We start from the raw sequence: 27408 nt of genomic DNA, 5'->3' as shown, positions 1-27408 counted from the left end.
CTATACAATACTTGTTGATACTTGTGTTCCCATATTACTTTTTTTTTATTTCACTATAAGTGAGCCCTTGGCTGCAAACTCACCAGTTGGTAGGAGATAATGCTATCTAAGATGTTAACGGGCTAACCTATTAGGGATATAGCAGTAATATTTAACCCATAGCCCGAATCGGTTTCTACGCGACTAGAACGCTAAATAGCTTAGCGGCATCTCGTTGTAACTAGCCGCGGCCGAAGCCATACACATACACCAGACCAGACCAGAGAAAATTCTGAAATTATAAATTTCCCAAATTGCCCTTGCTGGGGTTCGAACCTGGGACCTCTCATTCAACTGCTACGGCCCACCGCTCCGTCAGGAAGGTTGTACGTACTTATACGTTTCTATGATAATCTATATAAAAATGTGTTTTGTAGTGGAAGAGCGAGATCTTCTGGCACAGGTTTTAAACTTAACAGAAGTTCTCCGCCTTATCTGCTATTGTTTTATGTGAACAAATAAATTTTAAAATTTTCATTTCATTTTCATTTCATTGCAGTACAGATTTGTTTGGTTGTCTAGTACAAGTAAAGCTAAATATTATATAAGGTATAAGAGGGAACAAAACTAAAACATGATATATTTTAGATTATGATTTATTCAAACGGGAATCCATCCCGAACAACTCTGAGCACAATATCACCGACGCGTGATTCGCACACGTCATACACTGCAGTAAACATAATTATTTATTGAAAACATTTCCTAATAAATATTCTTTATTGCTATAAACATCACAGACTTATTATTAAAATATTCTATTAGTATCGGATTTGTGGGTTACATTATAATGGTATAAATAGAAGACCTATGCCCTTCTATCCTACGTAGCTTTTGTAGATTATTAAAACCAAAAAATATTACAAGTATACATTTCTCAATAACATGTGAAAACTATATAATACTGCCTACATACCTATATAATGTATTCAGGCTCTTACTTATTTACGATTAGGTAGTTATATATGCCATAGCTAATGTAAACAAATTAATGAAATATGTTTTTAAAACAATTAAAAAAAATTATGAAAACATCAATACATAAAAAAAAACTTTTAATTAAATTTATTTTTATTTTCTAATTTCAAAACATTATGTACGTTTTTAAATAAACTAAAAAGTATGTAATGAAAAGGTGTTTTACTTTGAAAAGCATTGGCGGAATGAGAGACGTAGCTTCAAACGTAGCGTAGGTTTAATCCTGTCAGTTCCGAAATATTTATATAAATTTTAATATTAAAAAAATTATATCTCCTCTAATTGTAGGTAAAAACACAATAAAACAAATTATTAAATTTATAAGACAGATTAGAAATAATAGAGTATAGTATATATATATCGCCAAGCAAGTTGTACTAGGTAACACGCCTCAGGTGTAACAGGCCTTGGAGGCGAAATGTAACGCCTGCTTCAATCTTGTATTTAAAATGCTGCAGAATGCTCTAGTATGTAGTACTTATGCTATGTTACAACGCGGAATATATTAATTAGGTTATATGCCTGGTACTATTCGTCAAGGTGTGAAATTTCACTTATATCTAGAGTCGACCATAGAATTAATAACATACAGAACCCTCGTACAACCATTATTGCATGCAGAGCACGGTGTCCAAAAACAGTGAAAAAGCCCCGCGGAATGTTGCTAGCTCACAAAATTTTCCCATTTAATGGTAAACGTTTAGAACTTTAGAGGTAAAATAATTACTGTCAACTGTTAAATGGAATGAAGTGACTAACCGCCTGTTCGAGAAACACTACTAAAGTGGAGTGGTTTTTGATTCTACAATATTAGTCGTTTACACGATTTCCGTATGTTCTTAATAGAGGAGTCGACTTACCTCAAAATATTATGCTACGATTTAATTGTGACGTATAACATCTAACCATATAAATCTTAATAACAAGACACTAGAAATGATTCCCTTTCGTTCGGTGTCAAGTATTTTCTATATTTAAAGTTTTAATTATAGAAAACTCTTGTTGCCGAACCGCGCTTCTAAGAAGCCTTATCCCTATGTGTTTGGAGTTTAATCTATATATCTTTTATAAATAAAAAATTACAATAAAGTAAAAACGCGGTAAAATATTATTATCTGGCTCAATAAGAGGATTTGTTTTTAAATATACATACTTATGAATGAATGAATGAGTGAATATACTTTTATTGCACACCACAAAAAGTTAATAAAAAAAAAAAGTATAACAAAATAAATTAACAATTTGGCGGCCGTATCGCTTCATACCGATTGCATATATTTACTTACTTGACTTATATATATTTTTTTTCTTTTCTGGTATTTATAGCTCGATATAATATATATTACTTCTTTATTTTTATATTTGTTTCATATATTTGTCTTGTTTGTGCAATTTTATGTTTATGCATTCGTATGTAGTTATTTAAGTGTAGGTTTATTATAATGTTTCACCACCTATTTGTTCTCTTCCGAAATTGCCTGGCAGAGATCTAAACTAAGCGATAAGGCAACCTTTTGTATTCTACTCCAACATTTGTGTTTTTCTCTCGTTTCAGTTACTTAATAAAAATAATAAATAAAGCAGTAAGTAATAATTCTGCAATGATTTTCTAGTGTCAAATAACAATTTGTGTGCTCTGAATCTCGTTGGCGTAGACAACTTGACGCGTACCTATATAAACATTTCTAGTATCTTGCTATTATGATTTATATGCTTTTAACCACTAGAAACTAAGTTTCAATGAATATTTATTATCTAACCTAACTTAACCTAGCTTTACATTTTGACAAATATAGTACTTTTGCAGCAGGATTTGGTAATCATTTACTAGATAAATTATTGGTTATACACTTATTAAAACTTAGAACTAACTGATCATTTACTACATTTGATCTTCGAATATATGAATATAAAGTAAGAACTGAAACAATTTTTTGCACCTCAACGAACAGGGCCAAGTAATCTGCCCTAGGTAAACCTACACTAATACCTACTGAATACACCATCGTAGGTATTTTAATCTGTATTCTTATCTTAACATCCCCTACCATTGTCATACATGCGAAAGTGTGTATTTCTGTTTAAATGATGGTTTTGTAGGTTATGCATAAAAATAGAATACCGCCTGGAAGTGGGAAAATCAATATTTTTTTAATATCAGGCCAATGTTCATTTTTGTGCATCTTTATCCCTGTGGAATTGGATAAGGATAAAGACGCACAAATAGGTCGATTTCTACCACCCAATACAAGGTAATGTCAGTGTAAAATAGAATTTATGAATGTTGTTTTAAAGCAGAAATTCGTCTACCTTTACAGCAGGCGCGATTGGCAAAATGCAAAAGATAACAGAATTTTCGACATTAAAACAATTTACATTAGCTTCATTTCGCATTGACGTTACTACGTTTCGATACTCGAAAGCGGCTCCACAATTGCGAGCATGCAAGTCTTATACGTTTAGAGTGTCTAGCCAAGTATTGGAGAGAGTACAGAGGTATAAATATATGCACTTAGCTGACTGAAAAATGGGACAGTGAAAAAGAAATTAAAACCCGGATAGCATTAGTGCTTTTCAAAGCATGAAAAAAGTGCTCACTAGCCGCATCGCATTACGGAAACGCCTTCTACATTGTTACGTATGGCCAATACTTCTTTACGGATGCGAATTCTGGACCATCGAAGAGGATCTCAGGAAACGTCTAGAAGCATTCGAGCTGGACTCGAAAGGTTGGGCGTCACATCACAGGTCGAGTTTGTTGTCATCGCGAACTTTGGAAGACCGTCAAAACCAAAGTTGCTTATCTAGGGCATGAGCTTCGGCATGATAGATACTGCAATTGATGGGCAAAGTTGCTGGAAAGAGGCGCATCGGTCACAAGAGGAAGTCTTGGTTGCGCAACATAAGAGAGGTGTCTGGGATAGCGAGTGCCGCCCAGCTGTTTAGCCTCGCAAGGGAAAATGAGAAGTATCAAAAACTGACGGCCAACCTTTGCTAGTTAGAGAGGCACCTAAAGAAGAAGAAGTCGGAGAGTTGATAAAGCTGTGGGGAGAAAAATGTCTACTGCCCATGCTAGCCATGGAACAGCCTCCAATACAGATATTACGAATATGTTACTAGGCTTTTGAACAACGGAAAATCGTAGCATTCGCATTTATAACATTGGTGGGGAATGTGGGGTACAGTACTTGCAAATAGTGCACGCAGGCAGAGCTGCGGTCACTTATAGTTAACATTAATTTTAAAATACAATTACTAATTATTTATAGTTAGGATAAAATTATGTATAATCTGTGATTTGGCGAACTATCTATTACTTATATTATTGATGTAAACACGGTAACCTTTTCCGTATAGCGTTGGCTGTTCATCGGCATATACTGCAAGCTCACATTCACAAACAAAAATCAATATTAATTTATTTCAAGTTGACCTAGTTTACGAGCATTATTGGCAAGTAAGGCTGTGTACTGACTCTACCGCCGGTTCGAAAAGCAGTTTCTACCGAGAAGAGCCGGCAAGAAACTCGGCAGATTGCTGTTTGGCAACATAATTTTACATTCGGTGTAGGATGTATATTAATGCTCCGAATTGATAACTTTATTTCAGTATAAAGGAGTAATTTAATATAATATATAATAAATATAACTGGGTTACAGTTGTAGGATGAAAAAAGTTACCGTGATTATTATGTTGTATAATTATAATAAAGTAATTAATTCTAAAACTGTCGTGACTATTTAAAAGGCGACTTTTTTTCTTGAAAAGTCTGGAACTCAGTTTCAGCAACATGACAAAAAGTCCCCATTTTTATAAGCACGACAGGACATACTTAACTATATGTTATTGTTCAATGGATTTGTGTAAATAACATATATTTTAGGTAACCAATTTGGCGAGGTGTTGTTAAACGTTGAACAAGTAGTGCGGTGAAGCAGTGATGCGTGTTAATAGAAGACAACATGGGGCGTACCACCATCGCTTAAGCGGCTGAGTAAGAAATGATCTTGAAATAACTTTAAACTATTAATTATCTATGACGTAGTTCTTTTTCTTTTTAATTTTCTCAATAGAAGAAAATTACAAAGTTACCTCTAGCGAAAATTGATAAATTATAAAGACATTACAGATTATTTCAAGTGTACGAAACATTTTAATAATGAATTTGTAGTCTTTTAGAAATCATCAAAAGTGCAAATAGCAACGTCGCATACCTACTGAAGTGGAAGCTAGGCGTGTCATGGTTTTAAAAAAAATATTATTCTTATATTTTCGCTTGTTCTAGTTGAAAAATTATAATCCTTATTCTTAAGGCAATAAAGTTTATCATATAAAATTTATTTTAAATATAATACTGTTTACGATGGTAGCAAGCCCCCTAGTACTTTTAGTTTAAGATTTGTACGCTCGTAACTGAACCTTCAACGTGAAATGTAACTAATTTTACTGCATCCGTCCCCTTTTTTTCAGCCAGTGCGTTTAGCGTGAGATGTACAAACTCATTATAAGTGGAACAGAATTGTATACTCTAAATCAAGTATTATAAGGTCAATTTTTCTTTGACGATTCGTAGTTGTGATACTCTAAAAGGACTACAATTACGCATGTTCAAGTCTTATGCTAAAAGTATAGTACATATAACAATTCACTAAACTTTCCAAGAACAATACTAAAACACCTTATCCTATTAAAATGCCCTACCCATAGGGACTCATTTTCAAGGGAGAAAAAAAAAACGCCACGGATTAAATCCGCCTAGCGTATTAAGCAAAACCCGGCTCTTTATGCTATGCTTTTATAATTATGCATTACAAAATATATTTTCGCACTTTACGTTCAGTATTTCTACTATTGCTAATTTTGCTACTTTCATAATTCGATATTAGGTAGGTACTTATATAAGATTAGGAAGACAACAAAAAAAACCACATAACATATTTTTGGAACATGCTTTGAAAACCGTTCGGAAACCGCGAAGTCAGTTTTATGGTAATATTGTTTAAATTTTTGTTTTCAGAATTTTATTATTAGGAGCTTTGATTTAATATGTTACTATCGTACCTATATTAATATTATTGCCATTGGACAGGCTGCTGCCACTTGTTTGTTTTTGTCTCCGATGGTTTAACGACATTTTCACTCTGTAAGTGTGTCTTAGAAGTTATACACAGTGTATTTATTCCAAGGATTTCGTGATACTAGTGTTTAAGGTCTTTTCATTTTATTATTAGTTCCAGAGACTCTTCTGTCACATATGAAAGCTGCTAACACATTATCATTTTCTGAGGCCATTTTCAGCCATAAAACAGTTTTATAGCTATGCATTTCTTCTCCCCCGTTCCCTGGGTCCCTATTTTTCGAGCTCTAACATGACATAAATTCTCACTGACAGTTTAATTCCATAACGTCTTAAGGCTATATTATTTTATAACCAACCGTTCTTATTAATAAACAAAATATATATAGTTCACTACTTTTAGATTTGCTTGCTGCGAGGTAAAGCATTACATTACGCCCGCACTCCTCTGCGAGCAATGTGCCACAAAGTGAGATGATATCTGAAAATAGTGCTATCCTTTTTCAGTAGCGAAGTTATAGACTAATATTTTTTAATTCAATTACTCCTGTAGATGACACTTTGGATGCGTTGCTACATTACATAAATAAATATAAAAGATGGCACTACTTTTAATCCTGTATTCAGATATACATATAGATGGATAGATAGATATTAACTATATTTATTTATTAAGTTTAGGGATTTGTGCAGAATCAGAACAACTAGAGTTTTGGTGACGTGAACCTAAAGATTCTTCGCGGCACATCGCTAGCAGAAGACGCCAGGGTCGTGTTACAATTCTAAAATCACAGTGCGAAATACTTTTAGTTAATCTACAGTGGCGTACTAGGGTGGTACTGATATCGATGATATCACCACAACAATGAACGCGTTAAAATTAATAAATATCATTTTAAATACAAATGGAGTTATAATGAAACACCAAGTTGGAATACCTACATGTAATCGATAGTTTTTTTTGCGATCAGTTGTTTAACTTCATAAATGTGCTAGTACGCAAACGGAACAAGATCGTGAAGACAACCCACCTCCTCTCATATAACTTAGCGGTTATATGGGTTGAATCGCATGAACCCTCACCCGATTCTTGCTCTTGGCAGTTGGCGTGTTCCAAGGCCGCCTTCTTGACTCCCTACAACTACTGCGGGAAAGGTCGTGAAGAGTGTTAACTTCAAAATACCCATGTCCAGCATTGGCCGACCAACAGATACTACCGGTGCGGGCCCTCCTAGCTACGCCACTACCTATACATTACAATATTATACAAAAAAACAAATCTGATGTTTATAATAAATAAAATTATACAATATAAATTAATTGTGTGCGGTGTTCTTTTACTAACCTAATAGTATTTCCGGATTAATAACCTATTATGAAAGATTTGAGTACGAAACGACTACCATATTTTAATAAAATATGTTATATATATGCGATAAACAAACGTAGAGATATTTTGTTAAAGATACCGAACCATCGTGTTACTGGAATAATTATCTTTTGATGTGTTTGAGATACTGGAAATTTCATATCGATATGTCGAAATAAATTATTATATAACCTCGAAAAATACATCGATATTATTTCAATTAGCCTATTGACGTGTCTCGCGTCAATGTACAAAGTCTACGTTTTGTGCATCGCAATTCTACCGCAATTTATATAATTCCAGCAGACGTTCTTTATGGTTTAAATAAAATAATATGGTATCAGAGTTAAAAAATTAATATAAATTCTTAACCTCTCAACTGTTTAGTTCATAAATGATTTATATGATATAAAACCTAATTTTATTAAATTAACTAAACACGTAAAAATGGGCTAATAAAGGCTGTTTTATTTATTAATAAATAACACATTCGCGCGAGCAAACTGAGCTGCTTTGATTATTCTCATATTCATATAAACTTTTATAAACGTGCTAATAAGTTCGTCTTTAATCACAATTTGCCAATTCTGCTGCTGTAATATTTAAACTAATCTACACTACACTACTACTACAATCAGCACTACTTTAAAATTGGTAATTTCAAAGTAGTGCTGTTTTTTCACACTGTATCCCCCCGAAAGAGACAGCATAATTTTTTAGATGTAATTTTAGTTTAGTTTGTGTAGGTACAACAGAATAGAGTAGCACCACTGTCTTGAATGAACATCTATAGTTAAAAGAGGCTTGTGACGGTTTTATTAACTTGCTGGTGGATTATTGCGTTCTTTAATGAAATCAAAAGTATAGCTAAGGATGATCTACGGCATAAGACGTTGCATGCATGAATGTGTTTGTTATAGTTAATTAGATTTAAAAATAATAATAATTCGTCTCTACTCACGCGTGGTTTCATCGTTAAATATATATATAATACGTAATAATATCGTTAAATATATATACCATCTCACCACATCCTGAGTTCCGCCGCCCGCTCAGAACCCCTAGTGTAACTTATAAGTTAACGAACTTAGCATTAGAGTAACGTTAATCTGTCCAATTAACATCTATTCTAGTTCTATCCTTATTAATAGCCTATAACAGTCCACCGCTGCACTAAACGCTACTCCCATGGGAAGGGGTTCCCCGTAATTACTACGGTGGGCATACCGGCACCTGATGGTAGCAGTAATAAAGAGGACGCAGCTGCCCATTCTCCGTTATATTCCTTTAGTCGCCTCGTACGACACCCGCGGGAAGGAAAGGGGTGGTGACATCTGTATTCTGATCTGCCGTCACCACACGGCTGACTCTTGTAAAATTTTGACGTTTGGTCGTATTTTTTGGAGCCCTATTTAAACCCAATACGTTTGAAGAGCGCTTAGGAAAGAAACGTTGCGTGCGTCTATTGATCTGAAGAAAACTGTGATCCATCGCTGCAAACATGTCGTTCCTACACGAAATTTCCTAGTTTCAATTACTAGTTTCCATAAAATGACAGTTTCACGCTAGCAAGGATGTGACCTTTACATGAAAACTATAAGGCTACTGCACTAAAGACTCCGGATGGATTCTAAACAAGGGGCATACACCAAATGGCACGCGTGAGCTTTGTCGAATTATTTCTTAAAACTTATGAATACCACCCAAGGTTATATAGGTTATACAATTACAATATCATATTATTAACACAGATTAAACAAAAAATTATTTTGAAATGTAAACGGATCTCTTAAACTAACTAAACAATACTTAAATAGGTACCTACTGATATCTGATAGATTATAATAACTTATTAATTAACAAACCGATCGCTTTATCTATTGTATATATGCCACGGACGGTTTTCTATGATATTAGAAATGGCACTGACATATTGTCAGGGCCGTCTTTGCAATAAAGGCACGCGGCAAAAGGACCCTTTGGGCACCGGCCTGGTAGTGACCAAAAACTTACCAAAGTAATTTTACCCAGTTTTAGTAATGGAAGATTTTAAACTTGATTTCTCCACAATATTTGTGAATTTTATAAAAGTTTCTTAATCTTTTCTTTTTTCAATTATTGAACGAATATTGGCGGTCGATTAAAAATAGATCTACTTTTTTTTTTTAAACTAACGTGCAGTTAACTAAAGCTTCGTTAACTACGAATATCTATCTACGACACTGTGCCTACAATAAATACTTCAGTCGAATACCAAATAATACATGGAAGTATGGCGTCAGTTTAAATCAATATATCGGAGACAAGAAATAACTCCGATTCTTAGTTGCTTTTTTAAAAGGGCTGGGTCCTTTATTTGCCTCAAGCGTAAGACGGCCCTGAACTTTATAAAAATCTTTATTCTATTCTCAAGGCATGATACTGGTGTCATTTCCGAAGCTTATATCCATATCCTTAGAGTTAAGGACTGGAGCGTGTGCTGAGAATTTAATGATAATGCCTTGAAGTGATGTCCAGGTTCCTACAACTAGACCTAAGATGCCGAAGATGACTACAATAGCGTTCTTGATGATCATACGGATACGTTCGGAGTCCGACACGTAGTACCAATAGGTGCAGCTTTGGATGAAGGCGGGGAAAGCCAGTCCGAGGGCAGATAAGCAGAGCGCACCGAATAGAGAGATGAACAAATCTAGCTCCGGGACTGCCGCTGCGATTCCAACTGCAACAAATAAGGTGTGGTTGGAAATATTGGTCAATTCTAGATAAATTTTGATGACTTGATTCTGGTCTGTAAGAATAATGTAATGCCCCCATAATATTTCCAGGCTAACACCCTAACCCGTAAGTGTCGAAATCAAATCAAAGTCTTTACCGTGTTTGATCCTTCAAAAACTATTGGCATTTGCGAGATATTCACATCGTCGTTCACGGCCGATTGGCGCAGTGGGAAGCGATCCTGTGTTCAATTCCCACAACTGGAAAATGTTTGTGTGACATGACTGTTTTTCAGTATCTGGGTGTTTATATGTGTATATGTACCTATATGATAAGTATTTAAGTATATTATTCATTAAAAATATTCAGCAGTCATCTTAGTACCCATTACACAAGCTACGCTTACTTAAGGGGTTGGTGGAGATGTGTGTAGTGACCTGCTCATACCTAATTTTGGTCTGAAACTATCTGAACGAAGTACCAAACTATTATGTAAGGGGATTTTGCCAGAACCTAGTGATCCGTTGTTTAGTATGCTAATCACTAGACTAACGAGGCTAGTAGGTACGTATGAGGTAGTATTTTTCTGTTGATCCGACTGCAACTATCGCACTGAGTACAAGTGATCCACTGTTCTCCTGTGAGGAGTTCGGTCTTACTTCTCTATTTTTTGATATCCTTCATTACTCTATATCACCAAATATTAATGTCCCCATTTTAATTTGGCGAGGAAAGTATGAAAGCGTATAAGGTCATGACGTCGGCTCATTTAAAATTTCCCAAACTAAGCTATTCTCTAATTCTCCAAACCTCTTTTACTCTATCTTCTTACCAAGTAAAATCTGTATAAACAAATAAATTAATACTACGTCGTAGTGTGTATTGTCGTAGTATATTATTACTATTATTAAATTCTTTATTGCACACACAAAAACAAATACAAAGAAACACATTTACAAATAAAAAATAAAAAAAAAAACTAGTTTGTGTGTGTGTTAGGCGGCGGTCTTATCGCTAAAGCGATCTCTCCCAGTCAACCTTTGGCGATAGTAGTTTATATTTATTTATTATCTAGTCCCAAAGTAAGCGTAGCTTGACTAAGATAACTGATGAATAATTTTATGAATAATAATCCTACATAAATACTTATAACAAATAGATAAACACCCAGACACTGAATAACATTCATGTTCATCTCACAAACATTGTCCAGTTGTGGGAATCGAACCCACGGCCTTGAACTCAGAAAGCAGGGTCAATGCCCAATGCACCAAATAATAACAAAGCGTCAAAGAGAACCATGGAAGTCAGATGAAATAGGTTTTTATGTCTATTTAAAAAAGTTAATAATATGAACTTACATGTGACGAGTACGATGACGGTCCTCAACAAGTACTCCCAGATGAACCTGTGGTTGTTATTCAACAGGCGGACACCCACGTACTCGTTCCACAGGATGTCGATGGCCACGTAGCACGCCAACCCGTGCGTGATGAAGATGGCGAAAGCTAACAGACATTGGACGACGCTTGCAAGTCTGGAAACAAATTTTATCTCATTACCTGGCCGACTATTTCTCAGAAAAAGCATTTTCATAGTTATTCATGAATCAAGATGAGTCGAGTTGGTTTAAAATACAATTTAGCTAAACTACCACTAAAATAAGCTTTTCAATGATAGGTAAAATGGTGAGAGAGTACCTAACCTATGTTTAACTTTGTACTTCTAAGAGCCGCTGGATACAAGTGGCCCAGGACCGTGGATTTTGGAACTCCCTATAAAAGACCTATGTTCAGCAGTGGACTGATGGAGCTTCTGGGAGCTAGGCAGAGAGAAGGTGGTTTTGCCACCTCTGATGATGATAATGTAAAGTTAGAAGAACTATGGAACTGTTGGGAGCAATACATCAAAAGAATTGAAAGAAGTGTGGCTATCCAGTCCATCCTATGTTAACTATGTATTGGATCACATATAAAGATAAAATTACTTACGTTTCCGTCTTAGAAGGCAAGTTGAGCGTGATACTGCCCGCTGCGGCGTTTCCGTATTGTAAGTATCCGAAGAGGCCCATACCCACGTACAGAATGATGATGCTGATCATCGCTCGGTTCAGCACTCCGAACTTCCCTACAAAGTCCTTGGGAGTCTTCATTTCATTTTCCAAAGGGAGAATCTGTAATGGGAAAAAGATTTGGATTAGCAAGTTTCGACAGTAGGCTGCTTTCTGAGTCCAAGACTCGATTTCCACAACACGGAAATGGACATTAATGTTTTTCAGTGTCTGGGTGTTTATCCGTTTATTATAAGTATTTATGTGTATTATATATATAAAAATATTCATCAGCTATCTTAGTACCGATAACACAAGCTACGCTTTTACTTTGGGGCTAGATAGCGATGTGTGTATGCCGTAGTATATTTATTTATTTTTTATTTAAGTTTGTAACCCGCAAGGCATCAATTCTCTTTAGGACCTTTAGTGGGTCCAAGCTCTAAATCATTATATCCTATAATGATCATAATACCAATCGATGCTTTCAACTCAATCTAGATGGCGTTGTTTGGCTCCCGTATTTTCAAATATCAGGCTTTAAAATAATGTGACTAAAGAGTTTCTCACTGAACTAAATGAAATGGAAGAGAATAAACTATGTAGTGATAAGACTGCGAAATTGTAACCTCTGTTTAACTTGCTCTATGTATTCTTATTTTGTAGTGTACAAAAAAGTGTACGTTATTGATTCATTCATAAATGCCTTACTAATGTAGCTTTAAATCATTCATCAGTAGGTACATACTTACCTGTCTACATAAACCTTCTTTTGACTGCCTTCGTGCTTTATAACTATTTCAGCTAGATATCTACTTAAAATGTTGTATACTTACCACACCAATAGCTTCCAATGCGAACAGAACAGTCCCGAAGAATAGAGGGAAATCGCCAATCTTTCCTGCTGGCGTTTTTCCTTCCAACGTAGGAGCCTGCCTGAAGATGTAGTACAGAATAATGCCGAAGCTGACGATGGTCACTGCATTTGCGATCGCAGAGAAAGGCGCCAAATACTTCAGGTCTCGCACCCAATTTATCAATACCAGTGGAATTAGAATGTACGTCATAACTTCTGTGACAGAGACATCTAAGCCGAAGTGTTTTGTTAAAACGTATTGTATGTTCTCTGATACGAAAACCACGTAGACGCAGCAAGTACCAATTTGATAGATGAGTAGAAATACGTTCACGATGTGTCTGTAACAATGAAAGGAGATTGTTTTTTTAAAGATGAATTGAAGTGGGAATATTAAATCTTGCATGGAGCCTAGAGGCCCTTGGGTCTTTACTCTCAATAATTTCCTCTAATCCATGACACTAGAGGCCTTTTCTGTGATTTTACCAAAAAATATATTTATTGGGACAGTCTGTAACCTTCCATTTTTATCCTTGCAACCATCTATAAAAATAAATGAATTTGTAAAAACAAATGCATGAAATGAATTGAATTGAAAATTTTCTTTCCAGAATAAAACAATAACGCTACAGAGTTCACTTTTTTTTCTAGTCTAATCCATGGAACTATTAGTCGGATTATTTAATCTTTAAGAGTAGAGCAACAATTCTGATTTAGAACGCCTAGCGAAAATAATTAGCAAAGGTGCGCCGGCGTATATTAGCAGATGAAAGTTTGTAAGAGAATAATAGAGTTATCCGAATTTGTACGTCGGCTAAGTCGCCGGGTATAAACTTACGCAGCATACGGCGCGCAAGCCTTGCACCAATCAGGTCCTTCGGAAAGTGCAGCTTCTGCCACCGCGGTGTACGTCATGGAGGGCACCTTCCGCCGCTTGCACAGCACATAGCAGGAGTCGATCAGCACGTGGATGCAATATGTGCACAGCACTCCTATCACCAGGGTTCCTATCGCGCCGACTACGTAACCAGACTTAGCGAACGCGTGTGGCATCGCCAGGATGCCGGTTCCTAGACTCCCTTTCATTAAGTGCAGGAGCGTTTCTGTGTTCCTGAAAGAAGAATACGAATTTATTATTTAAGGATAGTAAAGTTATAACGAGAAAAAAACGGTCGCTAATCAAATGGTAACATTGGTAGGTACTGGTTCAAAATTTCTTCATTCAAATCTTGACGTCAATGTCAACTCTGTAAAAGGACGGTTACTTTTTATATCATACATTGCGGATAGGACGAAGGAAACTGTTGGGGACTAAGGAGATGCAACGGACTTTAAGGAATAGGTTCCTACATCATCATTAAAACTTCGAAGTAGAGTCGTAAAATTGTGCTGCAGTTTAAACGGAGTAGGTATACTTTAAAAACTTTGAACTTAGTTATTTCATTATTATCGTTACTAACGAGGACTTAAGATTGTAATTAAATTCAGGTAGGTATGTTTTAGAGAGTCCAGCAGAAATATGTGTTCTACTAGCGGTTTTAAATAAACATTTTAGTCGGGCCTTTTAGTATCCTTTCGAAAAATGCATATCAATATTTAGGATATTTAGGAATGATATGAATCCATCTCTTTGCCTCAGCATAGACTACGTAGACGAATGAGATGCGGATTTAAATCTCGTTGGTTTTTTAATGTTTAAATGCATTATAACATTTTATAAGTAGGTATTAGTATTTCGGGAGGGGAGTTTGCACTACTACGTACGTAGGGATAATTATTATTTATTTATTTTTATTTCATTATTTATATTCTTATTCTAACACTATCATTACAGAATTCTTAAACCTAATGCGATAGTGTAGCTTTTTTTTACAAAAATAATCTTAACAACATAATATTTAATTATCTAGTCCTGTAACAAATAACCCACATTGCGATCCTTGTGGATTCACTCAGAGCGCAACAATACAAATCTCATTGCTCTGATATGACATTGAGGATGAAAACGTAGTATTGCAGAAGAAATTAGAGCACATTTGATTTAATTGCATTTGGTTTGTGAATGTAGCATTGGTTTTGCTTGAATAACAAGTAATAAGTATGTAGGTTCATAGATACTGCCTAGTGCAATAAACTTAACCATTGCGCCAATACCCACACTATCAGATATTGCTTCACAGTGAAGTACCTAAGTATCTATTCCTTTATTCACCAAGACAAAGTTTCAAAACCTGAATATACCACACTAGTGCTGGCGATAATCTTCTTTAACGTAGGTACTTTGCTCTATTGTGTTTCTTTTTTATTCTCCATCCTGTTAGCGCTTGAAGACAATCTCACCTGGTGCTAAGTGACGATGTAGTCTAACATGGTAGCGGGCCAACCTGTTCGGTTCGGTAGAGATTTTTGCGAGAAATCTTTTAAATCATTTAAATAGAAGCTAAAAAGCACTGCTTACATTTTTATAAACGCGCCATTTTATTTTAATACTAAAAGCTGTTATTAGTTTAAGCTGCTAGTTTTGTAATTGGATAATAAAATTACCACTTCTTTATGTTCATTTTAATTCTTTACTAAGTGAAACTGTTTCTTTTGAGAATAAATGTCTTTTAACCTAATAATAAAGGATCGTATACAGGAGACAGTAATTCTTGAAACGGCAGGTATTGTGAGGAGCTCACTCTGGAGCCCTGACCGCCCCGGTTGCTTGGGTACTCAAAAGCCCCGCAAGCAGAGGAGTATTTTTTTTTCTTTTATAATTAGCACTGATAAAAATTAAAAAAAAATATAGAAAAATAATATATAACTTTAGCTTGCTTAATTATTATGTTAAATATAGGAACAAAAAACAAAAATACAGTATTGCCGTTAGGGCAACGTAACAATATGGCAACAGGCCGCAAACTTAGCATAACGCTTTACATTGGCAAATATGCTCAGCGCAGATTTTCATTTTTCTCCAGCATCAAACTGAAAACTGCGTTTTTCAGTGTATTACTTATTTTATAAATGGAAACGAAAAACCAAAAAAATTGCAGTACTTTTACTTGCAGTTTTTTACTATAACTTACTGTAGAAATTATGTGAGTCGCGAGTCACTGGTATACATAAGTATATGTATACCAGTATCTCGCGGCTTTTGCCACTAATAAGTTCAGTTCCCGTAATTAGTTTAAATAAATCCCGAAGTTAGAATGCACACAAAGGTAACTTACGTAGTGGGATGATCGACAACTCGGTTGTCATATGGCTCATATTCCTCGACCTCCTGCAGATCCTTCTCTTTCATGTTTACTAAGAAGATGCTCTTGTCACCGGGCTTCTTCTTCACATCTTTCACGGGCGACAGGCTGAAACAATTAGCGAAAATTAGTTTTTATACTATTTAATTAAAAGAAAGAAAAGACGGAAAGAAAAATCAAAATGAGAGTGTCTATATTGTACATAAAAGAAAAGTTAATATAAAGGTACTAAAAATTTAACTAGGGTGATTGAGATTTTTTTTTGCAATAATTTTAAGTATTTTTTTAACTTTCTTTGTACTATAAAGGTAGGCATATTTTTAACACAGGGTATGCATATGATATAAAATTAAGAGGATGTCCAGTACGAGTAATAAATACTTAACGGTAGGCTTTTTATAACTCTTAAAATGACTATCCTTAGGTATTTTAAAACTCGTACTGGAGATTATGCTTAATTTTATTTCATCTGCATACCTCTATGCACGCCACTGCATGAATGACTTCAAAATTACCTTAAAAATATCTTAAATTACCTTAGAAATTATGTTATAATTATGTTTATAATGTAATTGATTTTGTGACGAAAAATTAGCGTGCAGTAACCGTCTTCTCTTACGTCACCAGAGTATGTATGTATGATTTGAATTTAGGTCTTGAGCCCATAGTAGACCTCTATTATGGGCTCAAGATACTGTTCCCAATGCGTTCACAAACTGAGTACCAGATTATAGCTGGGAGCGAGCATTGAAAGAGACATATCTCTAAAGAAAGGGGTAGCACTAACAGTAAATAATATTTGATTTTGTTATTTTTTCGTATACGAGGATAAATGCCGTACATACGCATTTGTACGCGCGTGCATAATACCCTCATTAAATCAATGTAGGTATAGTACGAGAGTGTTGAAATGATATAATTGGATGTAGTTATGCAAAAGAAAAACTAGCCCACAAAACTTTAAAAAAAACAAGCATATGTATATCATCATCATCATCATATCGACCCATTACCGGCCCAATACAGGGCACGGGTCTCCCCCCACAATGAGAAGGGGTTAAGGCCGTAGTCCACCACGCTAGCCCAGTGCGAACTGGTAGACTCCAAACACCTTTGAGAACATTATGTAAAACTCTCAGGCATGCAGGTTTCCTCGAGATGATTTCCTTCGCCTTTAAAGCCTGTGTTATTTTTAATTACTTAACACGCACATAACCTAGAGGTGTGTGCTGGGATTCGAACTCGGCCCCCCGAAAGTGAAGTCGAGCTCCTACATTTGCTTCACCATATATGTATAAAAGAATATAATAATCTAGAATCTTGTTTGCATTACTGGGTTCAATTAGACCAAGGTTGATTATTGTTAATGAGATAATCAATACAGCGGCCTTAATTCTTATTCAAAAATGAGATGTCACTTGCTTTATCGGCTTTTTCACCACTATTCGCTGGCCTATAAATTGTAATAGGTATTCTACATTATGTTGTTACCATATTGCAGAACTAAAATGTGTTCAAAACATTATAAAATATTAACTAATCATTTAAAATTAACAGTTTATTCGCATTATGTTACATTTTGTTATTAGCTGTAATGTAATCAGATTTATTGCACGCTAGCTTTATTTCATGCTTATAGCGCGGTGCATTTTGCCAGTGTATACTGAACGGTTTATTCAAAAGTAAGATCACGAGGCCCCTTTACACTTTGATTCCTGATTAGGCGAGTTCATGCATTTTCTGCGGGATTTCCATTATTGGGGCTTGAAGCTGCCCTGCCCTAAAAAAATTTTAGGTTTCAAAATTATAAGTTCTCCACTGCCCTGCACGTAACGTTATTTTTTTTTTATTATCTCCTAAACGACATATACATACATTGTCTTCATAATTAACTGAGACTTTTATTGTAAGGATCAATACTTTCCTAAAAATGACATTCGGCATACAATGCATTATGTTGTGCATTATTTATATGAATTATGCTTAATGGTATCGCAGACTTTTTTATTTTCTAGAAACCACTATTCTTGTAGAACATAGGATATCTTTAAGACTGGCTATTTAGACAGCGCACGCGAAGCAAATAGATCGCAGAGGTTTTTTTTTTCAGGCTGAAATCTTAATTTTACGGAAATTAAATATAGTGGACCCCCGGTAGTCCGACAAACATTTTGCAGGGCAGTGTCGAACTATCGAATTCGTCGGATTATAGAGTACTGCCTAAGACCCCCTATAGTCCGGATTTTTTTACAAAAGAGTACCTTGTAATCCGACCACAATAGTGATGGTGCGTACAAGTTGTAACTTGTTCAATCATGCTTAGCGATTACGTATTCAATAATAAATAATAGACCATGTCGGATTACAGGGGGCGCCGGATTAGACAGGGGCCGGACTACCGGGGGTCCACTGTATAGCGTTTGTAACTTTAAGAAATTTTGGATTAAATATTATTAAAACTTTTATTTAGTATAATTTTGTTTAGATATTTCAACAAGCAATAATAGTTATATAAAATCATGTACATGTATTTCATGTAGGTATCTCAAAACAGCACTGACTAGCTGTATGAAGTCTTGTATTTCACCTAAATACAAGATTATATATACCATTTATGGTTGGGATTTGATTAGGGTGGGTATGGGATTAGGTTTAACTCTTGAAACAACCCGATGTACATGACACGTAAATAAAACAAAAGAAAAAACGCCCAGAGTCCAAGTAATATAAATGCAAGAAATTTTTACACAACTTGAAATGGCAAAATGTGTAAGAATTTCTAACAAAATGCAAATTAGAAAGATATGTTCAAGTACATTTTATAACCGCAGCGTGCCAGCACCAATAAAATCAAGCTTGCAACACATAAGAATAATGATCTAATAATCAGATTTCCGCATTAAGTACATTATTGGGGATATATTATTAAGCAGTTATAAATTGAATGATACAGAAACAGTGTCGTTGAAATATTCACCAAACACCAAATTACATTGTATTGTGGTAACCTTATGGGGTGCATACACAGGGCGAGCCCGCGCTAGCAATATCGCAAGCGACGTGTTCCGTTACCATCGGGTAAGATTGCAGTTAAGGGCTAACTTATAGTGGAATTTAAATAAAAAGTCCATCGCACGCGCTCTCTGATATTGCATGCAATTTGGGTCGTTTCTAGCGTAAGTCTTGCACGAGTTTCTGGCTATATCGTAAACATATCGACGGCCGAATGGCGCAGTGGGCAGCGACCCTGCTTTCTGAGTCCAAGGCCGTGGGTTCGATTCCCACAACTGAAAAATGTTGGTGTGATGAACATGAATGTTTTTCAGTGTCTGGGTGTTTATCTGTATATTATAAGTATTTATGTGTATTATATTCATAAAAAAATATTCATCAGCTATCTTAGTACCCATAACACAAGCTACGCTTACTTTGGGGCTAGATGGCCATGTGTGTGTATTGTCGTTGTTTATTTATTTATTTATTTATATCGCCCTTTAGAATTTTGGAAATTTTACTAACTGGTGCAAGCTACTTGCACAACGTACTGGTGCAGAAACATACTCATAACTCCTATTTACTTACGCAAGTCACTGAATGGGGCATTCTACTTGATCGCAATGACATATTGTACGTGAGTGGACAGTTTTGAAGCTATGGACCGCAATCGATCGCTTGCGCACGGTTTGCTTGTGTATCGGGACCTTTATATGTATCGATTTTGTAACGCAGTGCTTAATGATAGGGTTAGTCAAATGACTTTTAATGATTGTTTATGCGAATTCACAATTAATTTCTCATTATAAAGCTGTTGAGTATGTTTTTTATTTGTTTGTTTGATTGCACTAATCTCACGAACTACCAGTCGAATTAGAAAAACCTTTATTTCAATTCTTTATTCCAATTCCAATTTTTTTTTATAACCCTTTAAAACTTTACCGTTAAAGGGGTTCAAAAGGGGCATAGCACTTTGTATAAAAGTACATAAACTTTTCGAGATATACCGATAAAATTTTAAAATTCGATAAAAATAGTAAAATGTTTTGGGATGTATGAAAATTCCATCTACAAAGGGATTAAATAGATTGTGCTAGTTTATTTTGCTAAACTCAGTCAATACCATTCCGATTTTATATTTTTTATGTTTTTTTTTGCATAATTTAGGAGCCGAACAGGCAAATAGCTTAAGCGAGTGACGCAATATGGTGGGTCTGAGTAAATTGTGTAGAATAGCGAAAGAAAGTTAGTACGCGTAACATAACAGAAGCTTTACGCGGTCGAAGTCGCGGGTAGCTATTATGAAATTTATTATTCAAATCAAATTTCAGTGTGCATACTTCATAGAAAAACGTAATTGTCTTCCTATAAGCAATTTTTTTCATTATATCATTCTATGTTCAACATTATTGTTGTTATAATTTGATCCAGTCAGGCTAACAAGATCCAAGAATCTAAATCACCTAATTGTATTACAGCACTTTTTGTTTAATCTGTCTTTTTCTGTGGGTTAATAATATTTTTGTTATTTGGTACAATTAATCTGTTCTTATATACGTATATATATACAAATAGTGCTACTTCCCACGACAACCCACGTTAAACTACTATCATCATCATATCAACCCATTAACGGCCCACCACCGGGCACGGTTATCCTCCCACAATGAGAAGGGTTTAGGCAGTAGTCCACCACGCTGGCCCAGTGCGGATTGGTGGACTCCACACACCTTTCAGAACATTTTGGAGGACTATCAGACATGCACCTTAGAAGCAAGTAATTTATGCCTCAATCTAACTATTGATTTATGAACGAACTACCTTCAACGTTGATCCAAAATGTAAATATTAAAAACATTAAATGTAAACTCAAAGGATACTTTTTAGCGAAGTTAGTTGGCTGACTCTTTTGTATCTCGTATAATTTATATTTTTTTATTTTTGTACTTACTACTATTAAATATTAAAATTTACAGGCTTACTTAGTTCCTATCGTTCTACAATGTAGCAGTATGTTTTTCCCACAGCTGGTTTTATTCTTGTAATTAACACCTAAGGTAATCGTTGCAGATAGGCACCGAGGACAAACCTTTGCGGCTTTTTTCGGTGCTTTTATACTAACCATTTTAATGCAATTGTTTTATTTGATAAGTAAATAAAAAAAAAACGAGTATTACAACAACCTAAATACGAATATCGCATACAATAAAACTATGCACAGTGCTATATTATTAAATTTAGAATAATTGTATGCTCATAATATATTTATATTCTTATAACATAAATACCTAATGCATAATATTCTTGAATTCAGATCTAGTTCACGACACATTGCACATAAAAATCACGTCACAAGCACATCACTTAATACAATAGTTGCCTAATCATTCGATTGGGTAACCAAATAGAAATTTATGACACAAAATTTAGCTTTTCAGTACTTTCAAGTATATAAACACTTTTATTACATATACTAAATTAATTTTATACATACAAAAGGAACGGTAAAAATTATGGAATCTGTTTTAACCTGCATAATAAATTCCGTATCTTTTACCTTTCCTAGAGTTTTCAGAATACTTATGGGTGTTTCGACGACGAACTTACTCGGCAGCAGTCATCGTTCGCTAGGAGACGGATTATGTTTGCGGATATTGATTTATAAGTAAGAAGGTAGGTATTTATTGCGTCACGAATGAAGGCTGCATTTTAATCGGTCCCAATAAGGTCGCGTACACCTTACATAGACTCTGAAACTGTGTAGTGTTTTGTGTTTGATGAAATACTCTACTGTTACTTCATAAAAAACTCCACATAATACGAGTACGAAATAGATTGGTTTTTCACGGATCGACAAGGAATGCAAGTCAGGTATTGCTATTAGTATGCTGTTTGTGGTGGAACAGTGAAAGAACACCAGAAGTCGCGACTGTAGTTTGTTTCGTATGTTCTTTGACTGTGTTTCTTAATGCACCGAATTTCAAAAGTTTTTCTATTATTTTTTTTCAAATTCTCAGCTTATTTTTTTTAATATGACACGTATGCACTGGTTAGAATGTAATGGTTATGAGACGTTAAAAAAATCACCGTTCTTTAAATAAAGTTGTGTTAAGTAAATATTTTAGAAAATGGAAAAGCTATACGCAAAAAACCTGTTAAGAACAAGAGCATCGACATAGCTCAACGAATCGCGAAGCTAAAATGGCAATTGGCGGTGCCGTTAGCTCCGAAAACCAATAAATAGACTATGGGAAAACCTATGGAGCTGATGACCTTGAACCGGTGAACGCAGAGTTGGTAGACCTCAACTGGGTTTCGAAAGACATCAAAGAAGTACCAGGGAGCTGCCAGAGGCAAGCGGCCGAATTCTGGGGAATTTAGGGAATCCACGGTAAATATATATGGTCTGGTCATATATATAACGGATAATATATATGACCAGCTGTGGATATCCATTGGATGATATTATGGTTATTTAACATTGACGCCATGTTTATTTTACACGGCATATAATTCGATTGAGATAACGACGATAATACAATATGAATACATGAATACATTGCAGATAATATGAAACGTATTCATAAATTAATATGAGTATGACCTAGACCTATTTTTGGAGACATAAGAGTATGTGCAGACCTAATTTCTTATTGAATTCTTTAAACTATTAACCAAAAGTTATTGCAACTGGCTTATTGGCTTCGGAACTGACCCATTGACCAAGATGACGCATCGTACTTTTTTAGCCTAAAATATTTAAAAAGTTTATGTGCTTCTCTTTAACTGTTGATTTTTTTTAATGTAAGAAATATTGAAGCCAATGAATTATGATTATTAATTATTACTAGCTGTTGCCCGCGACTTCGTCTGCGTTTGATTTTGTTTTTTGATGTGGCATTAAATTTAGTTGTAGATCTAAGAAAATTTAAAGTTTTCGGTATCGCTAAGCCTTAAATGTGGGGTTTGCTGCTGTTCGCTGAGGAGTTCTGTCCTCTATCTCCACACCACAACACATTCATCGGCAAAGTTTGGGCAAAATTAAACACATAGTATAACGTCTATAGTCCAAAAATAATTATTTATTTCGGTTATAATTTGTCAGAGTTATGGTGTAAAGTCGTCAAACCTTTCACCCCACCTCCCAAAGGAACCGACCTTAATGTCGGGATAAAAAGTATCCTATATTACTTCGAACACTTTCAAGAATATGTGTACAAAGTTTCATGAGGATCGGTTAAGAAGTTATTGCGTGAAAGCGGAACAAACAAACTTACATTGACATTTATAATATTACTTGCGTACCCAGCCCGCTTCGCCGGGCTAGATTTTGCTTTATTTTATTTAAACAATAAACTTACATCTATAAATATTTAATTTAAGTCTTATAATATATTAAATCATTTATTTCTCTCCGTATTCATTTTCTTGTATTCTCTTCTCGAGCGGGTGAATCATTATCTACACCCATGTACACCCAACAATAGAATATCATCATAGTAAATAAAAGCTGTATTTGACAGTTTGACAGTTCAAAAATAGGAGTGCTCCGATCGTCACCAAACTTTACAGGATTATTCGCCAGGTCAATCCGGAGATTCCCTGAAAGTTTCGTTGAAATCGGTCCAGCCGTTTCGGAGCCTATACGGAACATACCCACACACTTTCTCTTTTATATACATATATATATATACATATATATATATATATATATATATATATATATATATATATATATAAAGTATTCGAACACTGTGCCCGTGTATTTATTTATTTTATTTATTTATATATTTATTTCCAACTTACGACTAGTTTACAGGAATTTCCTAATGCACTAGCGTAGATACTGATGCCTACCTACACACTAAACTTTACCAGAGTAGCAAATGCAAATAAAAAGCTCCTGTTATATAAAACCTTTGCTATCCACGGTTTCACAGCTAAGCTGATCTTATCCTCCCTATTTATTATATTATATTATATATAATATAAGTAAGAAAAGTTAGAGGTGCGTGCCGGGATCAGAACTCGGCCCCCCGAGTGATCACCGCATCCGCTTCGCACCTTGTTGAAAAGTACGTCTCTTAGATGCAACTTTAGGTATATATGCCTAATTTCATTTATATCGATGCATAGGATATAAAGTAATAAGATAAACACAGACACTTTCATATTTATAGTTTTTAAAGCATTGATAGATCCATTAGATTTTCCACATATGGTTATATATTATATTAAAAAAAATCCGTAAAATGTGCTTTGTTTTTTTTACTTCTTACTATATATTTATGGTAAATACTTTATTCTAGGTCCGCTAATTTAAAATTTAATTATTTTTTTTAATAGCTCTACACATAAATAACTGAATCATCCAATATGTATTCACATGAAGTTTTAACAATAAATATTTAAAAAAAAAAGTACAATGGGCTATTAAACAATGACATCAGTACCAGCTGAATGGCATCTGCCCAGGTGATTAGTATCACGTACAACCTACCTATTTTGGATTCGATATCTACGGTCTACATTTCTCCCTCTCTTTCTCGTACTCCGTGTTCCAGTTGTGAACAGTCAGGGTTTTAACATGAGCTCTATTTCCCCTTTTCGTGTTTCTCGGTAACTCGCTATGCCAGGTTTTTCGGTTTTCGACCAGGGTATGCATAAAGAAGGTACATGGCATAAAATGTGAAAACTCCCCTCTAATACGAGTTATATAAAATAATTTGGGTATGCAGTGCTTTTGTGCATGTATGAAGTGCACGCCACTGACTACACAAGACCGGTGAAAATATAGAAATTATAAATTGCCCTTGTCGGTGGTCGAACCTGAGACGTCAGCTTTTAACTTGTAAGAAACACAGCGCTAATCTGGACGTCGACATATCGAGAAAATAAGAAAATGTAATACACGGTAAGTATACGCTGAGAAGTCATGGGATTAAGCTCCAGCGTCGGTCATTTTGTTTTTTTTTAATTTTCTCTGGTCAGGTCTAGTCACGGCCGAAGGATGGCCGTGACTACCGTCCCACCGCCAAAGACGAACTGTCAAGCGATTTAGTGCTCCGGTACGATACAGCGTAGAAACCAACTGTTAGTGGTTTGCGTTTAAAGTACCTACCTGTTATACCGCTAACAGATGTGCCCTCATCATTATACACCAGGTTAGATTATAGTCAAAGGTTACCTAGTTTTTAGTGATGATAGATTGTAAGAGAATTAAAAACTATTTATTTTTTAATTCCACTACAAGTTAGCCCTTGACTGCAATCTCACCTGTTGGGAAGGATGATGTAGCGGGCTTACGTGTTGTTAAACACAGAAAACTAAACACATACAGACTTGACTTTTTCAAAAGAATAAATTAATTTTGAATCGGTTTCGAGGCAGCATCGTTTCGGAACGCTAAATCGCTTGACGGCCGTAAGGTGGTACTAGCCCGACCAGGACAGAGAAAATTGAGAAATTATCACATATTATATTATTATTCTAAGTTGTGGAAACCTCATTAGTTTATGTAATATAAAAATACGGCGTTACTTTTATGTGTAGTAGTACTGTTCGTTTCCCTTGAAAAGCTAATAAATAAATAATAAATATCCGAATTGCACCTGCCGCGAATTTTTATTTTATCTTTTTATTAACTAATCACACATAATTAACATCCCAGGTTCAAATTTAATGGTGGACTCAAAACAATTTTTCCGTACACCCAGCCGTTAACAAATTTTTGCATAGTCTCGAACCCGGGACCTCAAAATAAAAACCACAGCAGACACCGGTGCGCCAGAGGTCGTCAAACTCGTCAAAAAAAAAGAGGATTGCTGCAGTGCAGTTTTGTCCAGAGTTGTTTGACCTTAACTGCGTCAATAACGAAATGTATAATCACATGACTGATGGTGTCATGTTATATAATATGTACCTTTGTGGCAGGAAGTCGTCCGGCTCGAAAGACGGATTGACCATGGGCCCACTCTGTCTGCGCGCCCATTCTTTTGCTTCCTGAAACAATGAGAGCAAATTCTTTAGATAATAATCACAATATCAACCCATTGTCGTCCAACTACATAGTGGCGTGCACTGGGTTTTTTACTAGGGTATGCTTATAGTAGGAAAATTCCATAAATGGCAAAAATCCCCCTCCTACAAGAGTTATATATAAATTGGAGATGTCTCTTAAAAAGTTCAAAGTTTGTATTAAAGTTTGAAAAGTCCTATTATAGTATAAAGGATTACGTAATCGATAAAAAAGCTTGGGTGTGAATAATTGCTCTAACCAGGTTGCTGTTCTAAAAATTTTAAATGACATTGACGATTGAAAATGACATTTTTTGTTATCACCATCTCAGGTGATAACAAAAAAAAACACCAGGCTAAGTTTGTTGTGGGCTTCTTCTTATACCAGGACGCGTTTTGAACCCTCGTAGCTTTAGTTTTAAGTTTACGAATGTGGTTATCGCCATCTTCTCACTACCGTGTAATTCTTATGTATCTACGCAACAAAAGTGCCACCTATGGGCCGGCCTACTTGAATAAAGATATTTTTGACTTTGACTTTGAATTTTAGGGTAAGCTCTGCTTTTGTTGACTACAGGGCATGGGTCTCCTTCCGCAATGAGTAGGGATTGAGAACGTAAACAGTCCACAACACTGGCCAAGTACGGATTGGTAGACTCCACACTGAGAGCGTTATGGCGAACTCTCAGGTTGTTTTCCCTCACGATGTTTTCCTTCACCGTTGAAGCAAGTGCTATTTAAATGTCTTAAAACGCACATCAAGTAGAAAGTTAGAAGTGCTTGCTAGGATTCAAACTCGCTTCCCGATAAGTGCAGTCGAAGTCCTACCCACTACATCGCTTCAGCTTTAAACGTTCAAACGACGCCAATTTCTAAGCCGTTTGGTACTATTTATAAAACTAAAATAACTATTTTACCGCCCTGGGAATCAAACGATGGACGTCGTGATTCTACTACACCAACGATGCCATTAATAAAAGGAAGGAAAAATAATTAACTTTAACGTTAATCTAATTATAGTCCCGTCGTATGAAGCTAGTTATTTTTATCGTGAACATCAGGAAACGC

The 27408-nt window shown here is 35.3% G+C and overlaps 1 protein-coding gene across 1 annotated transcript; it reads right to left on the bottom strand.

The window, feature by feature from the left end:
- Nucleotides 1-9596: 9596 nt before the first annotated feature.
- LOC120636144 (proton-coupled amino acid transporter-like protein CG1139) lies at nt 9597-26321 on the bottom strand. Its single transcript, XM_039907461.1, has 7 exons — nt 26246-26321; nt 16303-16437; nt 13926-14198; nt 13068-13428; nt 12173-12354; nt 11543-11718; nt 9597-10185 (listed from the first exon to the last, which is right to left on the bottom strand). The coding sequence occupies exons 1-7, from the start codon at nt 26287-26289 to the stop codon at nt 9872-9874; spliced, it is 1485 nt and encodes a 494-aa protein (XP_039763395.1). The 5' UTR covers nt 26290-26321; the 3' UTR covers nt 9597-9871.
- Nucleotides 26322-27408: the final 1087 nt, after the last annotated feature.

Source organism: Pararge aegeria, chromosome Z (assembly GCF_905163445.1).
Source record: "Pararge aegeria chromosome Z, ilParAegt1.1, whole genome shotgun sequence".
Lineage (NCBI taxonomy): Eukaryota > Metazoa > Arthropoda > Insecta > Lepidoptera > Nymphalidae > Pararge > Pararge aegeria.
This window is presented reverse-complemented; position numbering and strand designations above follow the sequence as displayed.